Consider the following 14959-nt stretch of genomic DNA (forward strand, 5'->3'; position numbering starts at 1 on the left):
TGTCAAACCTGCTTTTTTCTTGCCATAATACAAATTCTAACAGTCTGTTCAGTAGGACTATCAGCTGTGTATCCACCAGACTTCTGCACAACACAACTGATGGTCCCAACCCCATTTATAAGGCAAGAAATCCCACTTATTAAACCTGACAGGGCACACCTGTGAAGTGAAAACCATTACCGGTGATTACCTCTTGAAGCTCATCAAGAGAATGCCAACAGTGTGCAAAGCAGTCATCAAAGCAAAAGGTGGCTACTTTGAAGTACCTAGAATATAAGTCATAATTTCAGTTGTTTCACACTTTATTGTTAAGTATATAATTCCACATGTGTTAATTCATAGTTTTAATGCCTTCAGTGTGAACGTACAATTCTCATAGTCATGAAAATACAGAAAAATCTTTGAATGACAAGGTGTGTCCAAACTTTCGGTCTGTACTCTATATATATATATATATATATATATATATATATATATATATATATATATACATATATATATATGTCACTGACATCTATGTATTCTGTGTGTATATATCCTATTCTAACCTGTCACTCTGTGATATTACTGTACGTGGCATGTTAACTTGCCAGCTTTTCCAAGGAGATCGGTGTGTAAAAATCGGACAGCACTTGCATGGTCCGAGTGCTGTGAGATTTTTTTTTTCTCGCACCCATTAACTTCTATTGTGGGATGCGATTGCAATCGCAGCATACTGCAAGTTTTTTCCAGTCCGATCGTGATCCGATCCGAGCTGGAGAAGAAAAAAACGCAAATGAAAACACAATCATAGAATAATATTGGTCCGAATGCAATCTGATTTTTAAGTAGGAATTAGCCCTAACACATTTGTTTCCTGAGGGACACATTGTATGGGGAAAATACTAGGTGGGCCATGTGGCAAGGATTATGAGCTGATTTTATGACTTTCTAACATTTATGTTTAATGTGTTTACAATTTTTCCACTTTCTTTTCAGGATTTTTGTGATAGTACAATCCTTTGTCTTGCATTTGTGACTGTCCCTGATGAAAGAGAACATTGGATCTTGGTGGGGACACAGTCTGGGGACATTCTGGCTGCACATGCAGAAGACGTAAAGACAAAACATCGTCTTCAGAAACTGTCTGACTCTATTACATGTTTCTTGTTTTCTTATCAAATACGACAAAGGTATGATTTTAAGTAGTCAACATTATGATAACTTGTATTTGTACCGTCTGAATTGTAAAATGCTGTAGAATACTACTGTGAAGGAATTTGAGTTACAAATTGGCATATTAATCTAGCTTATCAGAGACAGTTTTTGTCGACAACCCCCAGAGCCCTTCCTCCCAACTACCCAGCCCTCCACCTCGAAAACCAACTTCTCCACCATTACAGAAGATTGACTCTCCGCTCTACTCTCAAGATCGCATCTCATCACCTGTGCACTTGACCCGATCCCTTCCCACTTCATCCAAAACCTCGCCACAGTCTTCATCCCAACTCTAACCCATCTCTTCAACCTATCACTAACAACTGGTGTTTTCCCCTCAAGCTTTAAACATGCCTCAATCACACCTATCATCAAAAAGCCCTCTCTTTACCCCTCCTCTGTATCTAGCTATTGCCCTATATCACTTCTCCCTGTGCCTCAAAACTACTGGAACAACATGTCCATCTTGAACTGTCCTCCTATCTATCTTCCTGCTCCCTTTATGACCGCTTACAATCAGGCTTCCGGTCACACCACTCCACTGAAACTGCCCTAACTAAGGTCACCAATGACCTATTAACCGCCAAGAGCAAGCGACACTACTCTATCCTCCTCCTCCTGGATCTGTCCTCTGCCTTTGACACAGTGGACCATTCCCTATTACTACAGACCCTCTCATCCCTTGGCATCACAGACTTGGCCCTATCCTGGATCTCGTCATACCTAACTGACCGAACATTCAGCGTCTCCCATTCGCACACCATGTCCTCACCTCGCCCCCTATCTATCGGAGTCCCGCAAGGTTCAGTTCTAGGGCCCCTGCTCTTCTCCATTTACACTTTTGGCCTGGGACAGCTCATAGAATCTCACAGTTTTCAGTATCATCTCTATGCTGATGACACACAGATCTACATCTCTGGACCAGATATCACCACCCTACTAACCAGAATCCCTCAATGTCGATCCACTATTTCATACTTCTTCTCCGCTAGATTTCTAAAACTTAACATGGACAAAATGGAATTCATTGTCTTTCCCCCATCTCACGTGACCCCCTCAACGAACCTATCCATTACAGTAAATGGCTGCCCACTCTCCCCAGTCCCACAAGCTTGCTGTCTCGGGGTAATCCTTGACAATGATCTCTCCTTCAAACTGCATATCCAAGCCCTTTCCACTTCCTGCCGCCTTCAACTCAAAAATATTTCACGGATTCGTACATTCCTAAACCAAGAATCTGCAAAAACCCTAGTCCATGCCCTCATCATCTCCCGCCTCAACTACTGTAACCTCCTGCTCTGTGGCTTTCCCTCTAACACTCTCGCACCCCTCCAATCTATTCTAAACTCTGCTGCCCGACTAATCCACCTGTTCCCCCGCTATTCCCCGACCTCTCCCCTCTGTCAATCCCTTCACTGGCTCCCCATTACTCAGAGACTCCAGTACAAAAGCCTAACCATGACATACAAAGCCATCCACAACCTGTCTCCTCCATACATCTGTGACCTCGTCTCCCGGTACTTTCCTGCACGCAACCTCCGATCCTCACAAGATCTCCTTCTCTACTCCCCTCTTATCTCCTCTTCCCACAATCGTATACAAGATTTCTCTCACGCATCACCCCTACTCTGGAACTCTCTACCACAACATATCAGACTCTCACCTACCATCGAAACCTTCAAAAAGAACATGAAGACCTACCTCTTCCGGCAAGCCTACAACCTGCAGTAACCACCGATCGACCAAACCACTGCACGACCAGCTCTATCCTCACCTACTGTATCCTTACCCAACTCTTGTATATTGTGAGCCCTCGCGGGCAGGGTTCTCTCTCCTCCTGTACCAGTTGTGACTTGTATTGTTCAAGATTATTGTACCTGTTTTTATTATGTATACCCCTCCTCACATATAAAGTGCCATGGAATAAATGGCGCTATAATAATAAATAATAATAATAGCTTATAAATTAAATCTATATAAATATGTTCTGTTGCTAACCTATTTATTTAATTTTAGTCAGAAGAAATATTTTCTCCTGGTTGGAACAGCTAATGGCCACATTGCAGTTTTCGAAGCTGCTACAATAAAGGTTAGTAATTAGGATTTTGCATAATCTGTTTTCTTAGAGGCTTGTCTTTTAGCAAAAAAATACCTTTTCATGTAATTGTCAAATTGTAACATAATTTTTGACCACTAGTGCACACATTTCTACACTTTCTTTCTCTGTTACTCAGTGTAAGTTATTATTCAAACTCTTTTTTTTTTTTTTTCTTGTTTCATTAGCAAGAGCAATCCACACCGTGCTTGGTAGATAAATCTCCAATCTGGGCTTGCTGTGTCGTGGAGACAAGCTTAGTCGTTTTATATCAAAATACTACACTACTTGCTAATGTGTAGGCGTAACAGCTATCTGTATTGTTATGAATTCAGATCACCGTCCCAGAGATTTTTTTTTACCTCTTCTATCTCATAGTTCTTTTATAATAATTACAAACTGTTGTTAACAACCATTTAGGGTTTTTACCTTAATACTTTAAACCTTTTATTTCATAAAGAAGAAAAATAACAATTTTCAATCAACTAGAGCTGTGCAGGAAGTAATGGTGCACCCAAGTTTTGATTCATGCTGCCAATAGTTTAGGCAGCATGAACCAGCTGACAGATTTCTTTAAAAAAAAAAAAAAAATGGAAAGAATGGCCAACAAATATATATGGGCAGGTAGGAAGCCCAGAGTTTAAGCAGACATGTCATAAGATTTCACAAGACAAACCAAACACATTAATAAATAGATCTCAGATTAGACTAATTGCCTCTTCAGAGAGGAAGAGTGCTTGAACTCTAGTACTAAAGGTACCTTCACACTGAGCGACTTTAGAACGATAGCGATCCGTGACGTTGCAGCGTCCTGGATAGCGATATCGTTGTGTTTGACATGCAGCAGCGATCAGGATCCTGCTGTGAGATCGCTGGTCGGAGCTAGAAGGCCAGAACTTTATTTCGTCGCTGGATCACCCGCTGACATCGCTGAATCGGCGTGTGTGACGCCGATTCAGCGATGTCTTCGCTTGTAACCAGGGTAAACATCGGGTTACTAAGCGCAGGGCCGCGCTTAGTAACCCGATATTTACCCTGGTTACCATTGTAAATGTAAAAAAAAAACACTACATACTTACATTCCGGTGTCTGTCGCGTCCCCCGGCGTTTGCTTCCCTGCACTCCTCCTGCATCCTGTGTCAGCGCCGGCCGGCCGTAAAGCAGAGCACAGCGGTGACGTCACCGCCCTGCTTTACGGCCGAGGCTTACACAGTGCAGGGAAGCTGAAGGCGGGGGACGCGACAGACACCGGAATGTAAGTATGTAGTGTTTTTTTTTTTTTTACATTTACAATGGTAACAAGGGTAAACATCGGGTTACTAAGCGCGGCCCTGCGCTTAGTAACCCGATGTTTACCCTGGTTACCAGGGGACTTCGGCATCGTTGGTCGCTGGAGAGCTGTCTGTGTGACAGCTCTCCAGCGACCACACAACGACGAAACAGCGACGCTGCAGCGATCAACATCGTTGTCTATATTGCTGCAGCGTCGCTTAATGTGACGGTACCTTAACTATTGTAAGTAGCAGTCCTGATACTTACTTTCAACCCTTTAACCCCTTACCGACTAGAGGTACTTCAGTTTTTGCGTTTTCGTTTTTTGCTCCCCTTCTTTCCAGAGCCATAACTTTTTTTATTTTTGGGTGAAAATGGCCATGGGAGATTTTGTTTTTTGCAGGACGAGTTGTACTTTTGAGTGACATCATTAGTTTTAACATATCTTGTACTTGAAAATGGGAAAAAAATTCAAAGCGCTGTGAAATTGCAAAAAAAGTGGAATTCCACAGGTTTTTTTTTTCTTTAACCATGTTCACTAAATGCTAAACCTGACCTGCCATTATGATTCTCCAGTTCATTGTGAGTTCATAGACACCAAACATGTATAGGTTCTTTTTTTTATTTAAGTGGTGAAAAAAATCCCAAATGTTGCACAAAATAACAAACAAGAAAAAAACCCCGCCATTTTCTGCGACTTGTAGCGTCTCCATTTTTCGTTATCTGGGGCTGGGTGTGTGCGTTTTTTTTTTTTTGTGTGCACTGAGCTGACGTTTTTTTAATACCATTTTGGTGTAGATATGATCTTTTGGTTGCCCGTTATTGCATTTTATTGCAATGTAGTGGCAACCAAAGAAACGTAATCCTGACATTTTGAATTTTTTTTTTCTCATTACACCGTTTACGATCGGGTTAATTCTTTTTTTATATTGATAGATCGGATGAGTCTGAGCATGGCAATAGCAAATATGTGTATATTTGATTTTTTTTTGTTTCATTCTGAATGAGATGAAGGGTGTGATTTGAACTTTATATATATATATATATATATATATATATATATATATATATATTAAACTTTTTTTTACTTTCTGCATGCTTCAATAGTGGGAGACTAGAAGCTGCAGTACTTCAATCACTTCTGCTACACACAGGCGATTATCAGATCGCCTGTGTTTAGCTGAAATTCTCACTTGCTATGAGCGCCAATCAAGGCATGGCGCTTATAGCAATCTGGCAATGACAACCATAGAGGTCTGCTTCAGACCTCTGGTTGTCATGCCGACCCATCGGTGACCCGCGATCATGTGACTGGGACAGCGATGGGTGGGATTAGCAATGTGCTTCCACTAAGCTCGAGTTAAATGCCGCTGTCAAGAGATTGACAGCGGCATTTAACTAGTTAACAGCGACTGGATGATTGCGATTCCACCCACGGATGTTGCTGGCACGTCACCTGTATAGATCAGTTGTTATGTGCCTGGAAAGGTGTGGGCTCCTGCGCTGAGCCCGCACCAAACTGGGAGCTCGGCATCGGCATACTCTTGTGCCCAATGTCGGAAAGGGGTTATTGAGCCTTGCCACATGACTTACGATAGAAGCCAAACCAGAATCTCAATCTACAAATATAAAAATGCAAGATAGATAAAATAATTATCAATTGAAGTTTCTTCCATTAACCAATTGTTCCACGGAATATCAGCAATTACACCCACATTTATGTGCATTTATGTGCAGGATATATACTGATGTATCCTTTTAGCCAGAGATATCCTGATGAGCTAACGTCTCGTGAGGAAAGTCGTCGAGATGGAACCTAGATGAACATGTGGACTGATAAGTACCAGGACACATGTTTCTCTATCTTTACCATGTTTTTATCTTGTTCCACATTTATCTTTATCCTGATGCAAGGAATCTATTTATATTATATACTGTCTATGGTTTGATGGAAATACTCCTACCCTTCATAGTAATACTGATAGTATTCACTTGTTGATTATATCTTACCTTTACCTTAGGCTGGGTTCACATTCCGTTAGTGAGTGTCCGCTGGCGGAATCCGTTACATGGCGCAATTAACGCTATGTAACGGATCCGTTAGCGCACCCATTGACCGCAGTGTATCTAACGCATTGCTAACGTATGCCATTTTTGGCATGCGTTAGCGATGTCCCGTTATTTTCTGACAGACCTCGAACGCTGCTTGCAGCGTTCAAGGTCCGTTTCTCGCTGGCGCAGATCGGGCATCTGCGCTAGCGGGAGCGCTAAACGCAATCCCTTTTTGTACATTGCGTTAGCGCATTCCGTTAGCGTATGCTAACGCAATGTGAACCTAGCCTTAGGTTTGTCCACACAATCAGTGGAATTAGGGACATGCAGGGATATTGAGGGTCAGACGACTAGTGAGTGGGGGCGCCACTGGAAAGCAGGAATAGGGGGCCAACCTCCATGGACAGGAAGGGTAAGTGTAAAGGGTATATCGAGTATAGAAAGATATTTTCCCTTTAAATTGGTGGTATATTAGGTCCACAAACCATCCCCATATACCTTTGTCCAACATTGTTAAATACGGAAACTATAATTTCTATGAGTTAAACTAATTGCACCTATTTATTCTCTGTCTGTCCCTATTATGTCCAAATTATAGGGACTTCTAGGGAAACTGAAGGACAAGACGACATGTGAGTGGGGGGCACCGACCTCCACGGACAGGAAGAGTGAGCTTAGGTGATATTAAGGATAGTATTTTCGCCTTTTTGCTTAGGTACCTGTTTTTGATCCTGACAGTGATTGTAACTAAGCATCTATCTTATGCTTTAGCATTTTATTCACTTTACTTAGGTGGGATTATTTTTGTTTGAGAACTATTTTAATGCTTGTAATAAAATATATTTTTTTCGTATTGCACCTGAGCTAAAAAATGAGCCTGTCCCTGCACTCCTCTAACGCCCTAAGTGGGTCCTTCCCTCTGCCGCCGTTAGGAACCTCGTCCCTTGCTGTCACCTCACACTGCCCTGGCTAGGGCACTGGCCGGCAAGGGCGTGAGCCTCACCACTGCAGATGGTACAACACAGGGGACAGTGACAAACACGAGACAGATGAGGTATAAGCGCAACACTTAGCTTCCAAACTGCTGCTGCAAACTCCACTCAGCATAGGATACAAAACCAGGACCTCAAACTGCTGATACACAGCGGCACCAGAGAGCTCCTCACACATTGGCTAGTCTCCAGAGAAACTCTATCACCAACAGTCAGCTGATGCATCAGGTGACCATCTAAAGGAGGGAGTGGTCACCACCCACATGAGCTGACCCAGCAACTCTGCAGTTGCAGCAGATTGCCAGTGAGTAAAAACTGAGATTAACCCTCGCTGGTCCTGAAAGGAAAAAATCTACATTTAAAACAGAGTGGAACGAGAGCTGCCACGAATCCAAAAATGGATTGTGAAACATACACCAGCCTCATGAGGTCTATGAGATCTATTTAATATAAGCAATTTGTATGGTTCATTTTAGTGACAGACCTTCTTTAAATATACGCCTACACTATGTAATTGCAAAGCCAACAAGGAATAATCATGGAATTATGGAAATCACAGGATTGAGAGACGTATTTCTGATATTCAAATGATGAAAAAACGTAAACAACATTTTCAAAACATCTTGACTTAGTCTGTGTTGAGTATGAGTGCCACGTGTAGAAATACATGCATTTACACTCCTTGGCATGCTATTAGTGCGTTTATTAATGGTTGAGGAAAGTTCTGTGTGTTGAATGGACTTGGCCTCGCAAATCATCAAGATCCACTGGTGGCAGCATCCATTGCAATTTCTGACCAATGAATTTCCAGATGTGCTCGATGGGAGAAAAGTGTGAAGGCACTGCAGACCATTGTGGCACGTTTAAGCCATGCAGACTGCTCACAGTAATGTAAGCAACATGCGGTTTGGCATTGTTGTGTGGATACAAAAACATCCAAATACTTTATTGAACATATGTAAGTTATTTTAAAAGATCAAATGAAAATAGATAACATAGTGAGAAAAAGACTAGAAAGTTTTTTGAGCTTATAATATTATTTATATTACATTTAAAGGGTTATTCTCAGTATCTCATTGGTCTTTAGCAGGGTACATGCATACTTATTGTTAATATACATACTACGCACAAAGTAACATTTTTTTTTTTATTGTACCTGTGTCTTTTTTCATCTCTTTCTGCACCTCTGTGCATCCAGCTTCACATAGAAAAATTGGCTGTCCTATACTTATCTGCTAAAACTGTATTTGCCAGCAGCATTTGTGTTTCCTCAGTTCTGCAGAACCAGTCCTACCTTTTCTGTGTGCCCTTGACTTGCCCCACTTCTTTGAGTTATCATCAAGCTAATCTAGATGTAAAATTCACTTTATTATTCTGTGCACTTTCTGCTCCTGTACAGTACCCTGCCTGGCCGATTTTCTGTAATATCATCTACATCAGTAGAGCTGCCTGTGTGGTTCTTACATCGTTAGCTAGTTATAGCAAAGCTCAACTGTCCTGCCCGCTTCTACAACAGAACTGGCAATGCAGAGCATTGTTTGTTGCCTGCTGCTGACAGATATGTTTTCTGAAACCCAATCCCACCTCTACTCTCCTTCAACATTCCTACTTTTAAAGTACAATCTGCCTATGTCTACGCTCTTTCCATGTTGCCGTCATATACTAACCCCCGGGCTCTGCCACTGCCTTTAATGACCACTTAACCATCTGTCTTCTACACCATTTCTTTTGACATTCCTGCCTTCATTATGAGAGATTTAAAAATCCTCATTGACACCCACCAGTCAGCAACCTCCAAACAATTTTCACTTGCTTCATCCTTTGGTCTCATACAATGGTTTTCTACAACCACCCATAAAGATGGTAATACCCTAGATCTCATCTTCACCCACCTCTGTTCCCTATTTAACCTTGTAACCTCACCTCTCCCCCTCTCTGACCATCACCTACTTAAATTCTCATCCCTGTTTTCTTAAACTGCCTCTCAAGTCTAGCAATTGTCACACCCTCGCAGAAACCTCACAAATGGACATTCATACACTCTGACTCTCTTCTAACTCTGTCCACCATATTCTCACTCCAAGACACAAACGCAGCCAGTGTTTTCCAAAACACCACACTCACATCAGCTGTGGCCCCTCTCGTGCATAGCAGAATGCAACAAATAGACAACCCTGGCACACCAGCCTCACAAAAAAGAGCTGCATCCGGGGTTGGTTTTGACTTATAAATATGGATGAAAAATAGTGACCAAATACTGAACGTGTGAATGTTGCCTAAAAGATGTAGCGGATTTCAGCTAAATTTTTACAAAATCTTACAAACTGCTTATAGTTTATCTGTTTACCACAGCAAAACACTTAATAATAAGGTGGAAAATTGTACAGTAATTAATTTTTCAGAAATAAAACTAAAATAATCTGCTGTGAATTAAATGAAGCAGCAGTGGTGCAGCCATAGCCACATCTCCTCTGCGCCCCAAGTGATTCGTGGTACCTGTTCCTTTCACAAACCCTTTCTCATTTTGATTTTCAAAGCCCCTCCGTTATATAAAATGTGACCTAAAGGTTTTATTGCAGTTAATACAGATTAACACGTTATGATAATTGTAGTCAGACAAAGGATTTAAAACTCTTGTAATACTAGTGCAGAATCTCATACTTTATGACCTTTGTGGAAGCAGCCATTTACTTCTAGGTTACTTTTACATGACCAATCTGTTCCTAAGAAATCAGCGTTTGTATGGATATGCAAATAGCTATGGTAGATATGAAACTTAGGTCACTCCAGCTCTGTTCCCCACTCATCGCAGCCACCTCCTGCTTCCCTTAAAGATGAACTTATCATTTAGATCCATAACTAGAAAGTGGAGACATAGCAGGATTGATAAATGTTACAAGTTAAAGCTTTTATCAGTTCTACCATTTTATTTGGCCTATCTATTTAGGCTACAGTCACATTTTCCGTATTTGGTCAGTATTTCAAATCTGTATTTCAAAGCCAAAACTAGAAGTGGGAGAAAAATGCGTAAGTGGTGACTTGTTTCTTTTATATCTTTCCTCTCAGTGATCCTCACCTAGTTTTGGCTTACAAATACTGATGTAAAATACTGACCAAATACTGATAGTGTGACCATAGCCTTAGTTCTATAATCTGACCTTTTCCACCTTTTGTCCTGTGTTTAAATGATGCATGTTATAAGCATTGTGTTGATGATGAAGAGCTGTTTCTCAGGCTTCTAAATATTAAAATTATATTTTTTTATTCTAGAGCAGTAATGTTACTCCTATGAAGATACTTAATGTGGGAGATATCCGTACACCAGTCATGTCCTTGTGCGAATCAACATATTCCTCTGAGAAGACTGCTGTATGGGGAATTTGTGGAACAAAAATTTTATTCCTTTCTAATGATTTTTCCGTTCAAAAGACTATTGAAACAAAAAACGCCATGCCGTGAGTCTAAATCTCAACTTCAATTTTTTTGTCATGCTGCAAATGACCGTGTATTACTTTTATTTAGTGTTAGATACTTAAAGGGAACCTGTCACCCCCAAAATCGATGGTGAGGTAAGCTCACTGTCATCGGGCTTATCTACAGCATTCTGTAATGCTGTATATAAGCCGCCAATGTTACCTGAAAGAGGATAAAAAGAGGTTAGATTATACTCACCCAAGGGCGGTCCTGCTCCGATGGGTGTCTCAGGCCCGGAACAGCGCCTTCCATCTTCATTCCATGACATCCTCTTCTGGTCTTCACGCCGCGGCTCCGGCGCAGGCGTACTTTGTCTGCCCTGTTGAGGGCAGAGGAAAGTACTGTAGTGCGCAGGCGCCGGAAAAGGTCAGAGAGGCCCGGCGCCTGCGCACTGCAGTTCTTTCCTCTGCCCTCAGCAGGGCAGACAAAGTACGCCTGCGCCGGAGCCGCGGCGTGAAGACCAGAAGAGGATGTCATGGAATGAGGATGGGAGGCGCCGGAGCGGACCTGAGACACCCATTTGACCAGACCGCAGCGGGACCGCCCCTGGGTGAGTATAATCTAACCTCTTTTTCTCCTCTTTCAGGTTACATCGGGGGCTTATCTACAGCATTACAGAATGCTGTAGATAAGCCCCTGATGACGGTGAGCTTACCTCACCATCGATTTTGGGGGTGACAGGTTCCATTTAATAAATAAAAACACACCCAGTTTATAGAGAATAAGTGCTTGCTTTTTCTGCAGAACTTACTAGCACGTAGTCACTTTTGGCTTCCAGCTAATTTACGGTAATAAGCCTGTTAATTTCATACCAGGAAAAACATGAAGTCATTATTTATTGAATGCAAAAATGGTACAAAATGAAACTAGGATTAGTAAAAAAAATAATTATAGACTGTGTTAGGCTAGTTTCACACTAACAAGAGAAAGCTATCGCCTTAAAACAATTAACATACTTTATTTAAATCAATGAAAAAAACAGAAGACAGTATCAAAAAGATTAAAAGGATTATGCGGGTACAATGTGCAACTGATATAATCGATCCAGACTAAAAACAGGCAGTGTCATGGGTCATCAAATAAAGAGTATTTAAAGTGCAGAATGTAACCAAGAGCGTAGAGACGCTTCCGAAAAGTAGTAAAGATACTAATGTGCTTACATGCACGAGTACTATGTAGCAAACAAGGGTTAATAGGAGGACTGCTAAACTTAACATATGTTAGAGTATATAAAGTGCAGAGTGCAGCTGAGAGCGTGGAGATGCTTCTGAAGACTAGTGAAGGTGCTAGCGTGCTTAGGTGCACGAGTTCTATGCAAAAAAGGGGGCTAATAGAAAGAGGACTGCAGAGCTTCACATATGTTAGAGTAAACTCAATGGGATATACGGCCTAGCTAGGCTCTAGGGGAAAGAGCAAATCCTAGTACAAGAAACTAAAATGAAGACCCGTGGAAAGTAAGGCACAGTGGCAGAGACACATTACCTGTAGCCGTGAATCGCTCCACGGCTCGTGCACCTAAGCACGCTAGCACCTTCACTAGTCTTCAGAAGCGTCTCCACGCTCTCAGCTGCACTCTGCACTTTATATACTCTAACATATGTTAAGTTTAGCAGTCCTTCTCCTATTAACCCTTGTTTGCTACATAGTACTCGTGCATGTAAGCACGTTAGTATCTTTACTACTTTTCGGAAGCGTCTCTACGCTCTTGGTTACATTCTGCACTTTAAATACTCTTTATTTGATGACCCATGACACTGCCTGTTTTTAGTCTGGATCGATTATATCAGTTGCACATTGTACCCGCATAATCCTTTTAATCTTTTTGATACTGTCTTCTGTTGTTTTTTTCATTGATTTAAATAAAGTATGTTAATTATTTTAAGGCGATAGCTTTCTCTTGTTCTTTTTTTGGATGCATCTATCTATTGTAAAAGCTGCTTTGCCTAAGCATGTATTCTTTCTGAGGTTATAGTTTCACACTAGCGTTTTACTGAGCTGTGGAGGGCTGTGGACTTTCTCTGTGAAGCCCCGCCCACTGCGCACCTCCACCGCTCAGCGCCTCCCACTTCCGCATGCGGCCTGCGTACCTATCTTTAACATTAGGTACGCAGGTCGTGCGGATGTTTGCGGATGCCTCCGGAACCCTAACCCTAGCCCCAAACCTAACCCTAACTGCAAAGAATGCAAAAAAATACATTTTTTTTGTATTTTATTATTTTTATCGAACTAAGGGGGTGACAAAAGTGGGTCGATTTACTAATCTTTTTTATTTTGATCACTGTGATAGGGTCTAGCATAGTGATTATTATTATTATTATTTATATAGCACCAGTGATTCCATGGTGCTGTACATGAGAAGGGTTTACATACAAGTTACAGATATCACTTACAGTAAACAAACTAACAATGACGGACTGATACAGAGGGGAGAGGACTCTGCCCTTGCAGGTTTACATTCTACAGGATTATGGGGAAGGAGACAGTAGGTCGAGGGTTGCAGTAGCTTCGATGGTGTTGAGGTGGTCATGTTGTCATTACAGGCTGTAAGCTTCTTTGAAGAGATGGGTTTTCGGGTTTCTTTTGAAGGATCCAAATGTGGTGGATAACCGGACGTGGTGGGGTACAGAATTCAAGATGATGGGGGATATTCGGGAGAAGTCTTGGAGGCGATTGGGTGAGGAGCGAATAAGCGTGGAGGAGAGAAGGAGGTCTTGGAAGGAAGGACCGGAGATTACGTGAGGGAATATTTTGAGAGATTATCTATGGCTTGGTAGATCAGTGTTAGTACAATAGTTTGAACTAAATATGCAGGGAAATTGGGAGCCTGTGAAGGGATTTGCAAAGAGGGGAAGCAGGAGTGTAGCGAGGAGAGAGATTAATTAGTCGGGCAGCAGAGTTAAGGATGGACTGGAGGGATGTGAGAGAGGCCACAAAGGAGGACGTTGCAGTAGTTGAGGCGGGAGGCCATCGCACAACTATTTTAGAGCTCTGATTTTTCTGTAATCAAAACAGCAAAGTTGCAGACAAGTCGGATTCAAGACGCATGTGACTTGTATTGACTCTCGCAAAGTCTAAAAAACACTCTGGTTCTCACCGAGTGCTTACGGGGCACTGTATTGCAACAAGTGCTGATAGGGAGTGAAAGCTGATGGTAGTGCGGCAGGCACTGTGTGCTAGCCTGTCAACCACAAAGATAAGTGTATCAATAAAAGCCACGCTATTGGGAACAGGAGCCACTGGTAACCTATTAAAGTGGCTGAAAGATTTTTTTTTTGTGAGAATACCACTAAGTATTAAAACACAGATAAAATTAAGTTAAATATAATTATCCAGTTTCAGCTCTTTTCGGATGGGTAAGGTGTCAATTCCTGTGTTTGGTATTAAAAGTGCACTTACAAGTAAATTACGAAGTTCTTGTTTTAAAAGCACTTTGCAATTTTACCAATTTTAGTGGTCGGCGCTCATAGCAAGTGAGCATTTCTGCTACACACAGGCGATCTGATCATCACCTGTGTATAGCAGAGGCGATCAAAGTATTTCAGCTTCTAGTCTCCCATGGAGACTATTGAAGCCTGCAAAAAGTAAAAAAAAAAGTTTTAAAAATATTAAAAAAATATAAAAGTTCAAATTGCCCCCTTTCGCCCCATTCAAAATAAAACAATAAAAAAAAATCAAATATGCACATATTCAGAATCGCCCGATCTATCAGTATATAAAAAGAATTAACCAGATCGCTAAACGGCGAAATGACAAAATTACGTTTTTTTTTTTGGTCACCACTAGTGTTGAGCGATACCTTCCGATATCGGAAAGTATCGGTATCGGTTGGGATCGGCCGATATTCAAAAAATATCGGATATCGCCGATACCGATACCC

General features: G+C 41.5%; 1 protein-coding gene across 2 annotated transcripts in view; it reads left to right on the forward strand.

Annotated features, from left to right (window-relative positions):
- Positions 1 to 14959, forward strand: part of LRRK2 (leucine rich repeat kinase 2) — a 321822-nt gene that overhangs the window by 278302 nt on the left and 28561 nt on the right. For both annotated transcript variants that reach the window (XM_069765011.1, XM_069765012.1), the window contains exons 46-48: positions 979 to 1172; positions 3214 to 3286; positions 10879 to 11063. In XM_069765011.1, the coding sequence (XP_069621112.1) occupies positions 979 to 1172; positions 3214 to 3286; positions 10879 to 11063 (452 nt within the window). The remainder of the gene's footprint in view (positions 1 to 978; positions 1173 to 3213; positions 3287 to 10878; positions 11064 to 14959) is intronic.

Source organism: Ranitomeya imitator, chromosome 4, assembly GCF_032444005.1.
Source record: "Ranitomeya imitator isolate aRanImi1 chromosome 4, aRanImi1.pri, whole genome shotgun sequence".
NCBI lineage: Eukaryota > Metazoa > Chordata > Amphibia > Anura > Dendrobatidae > Ranitomeya > Ranitomeya imitator.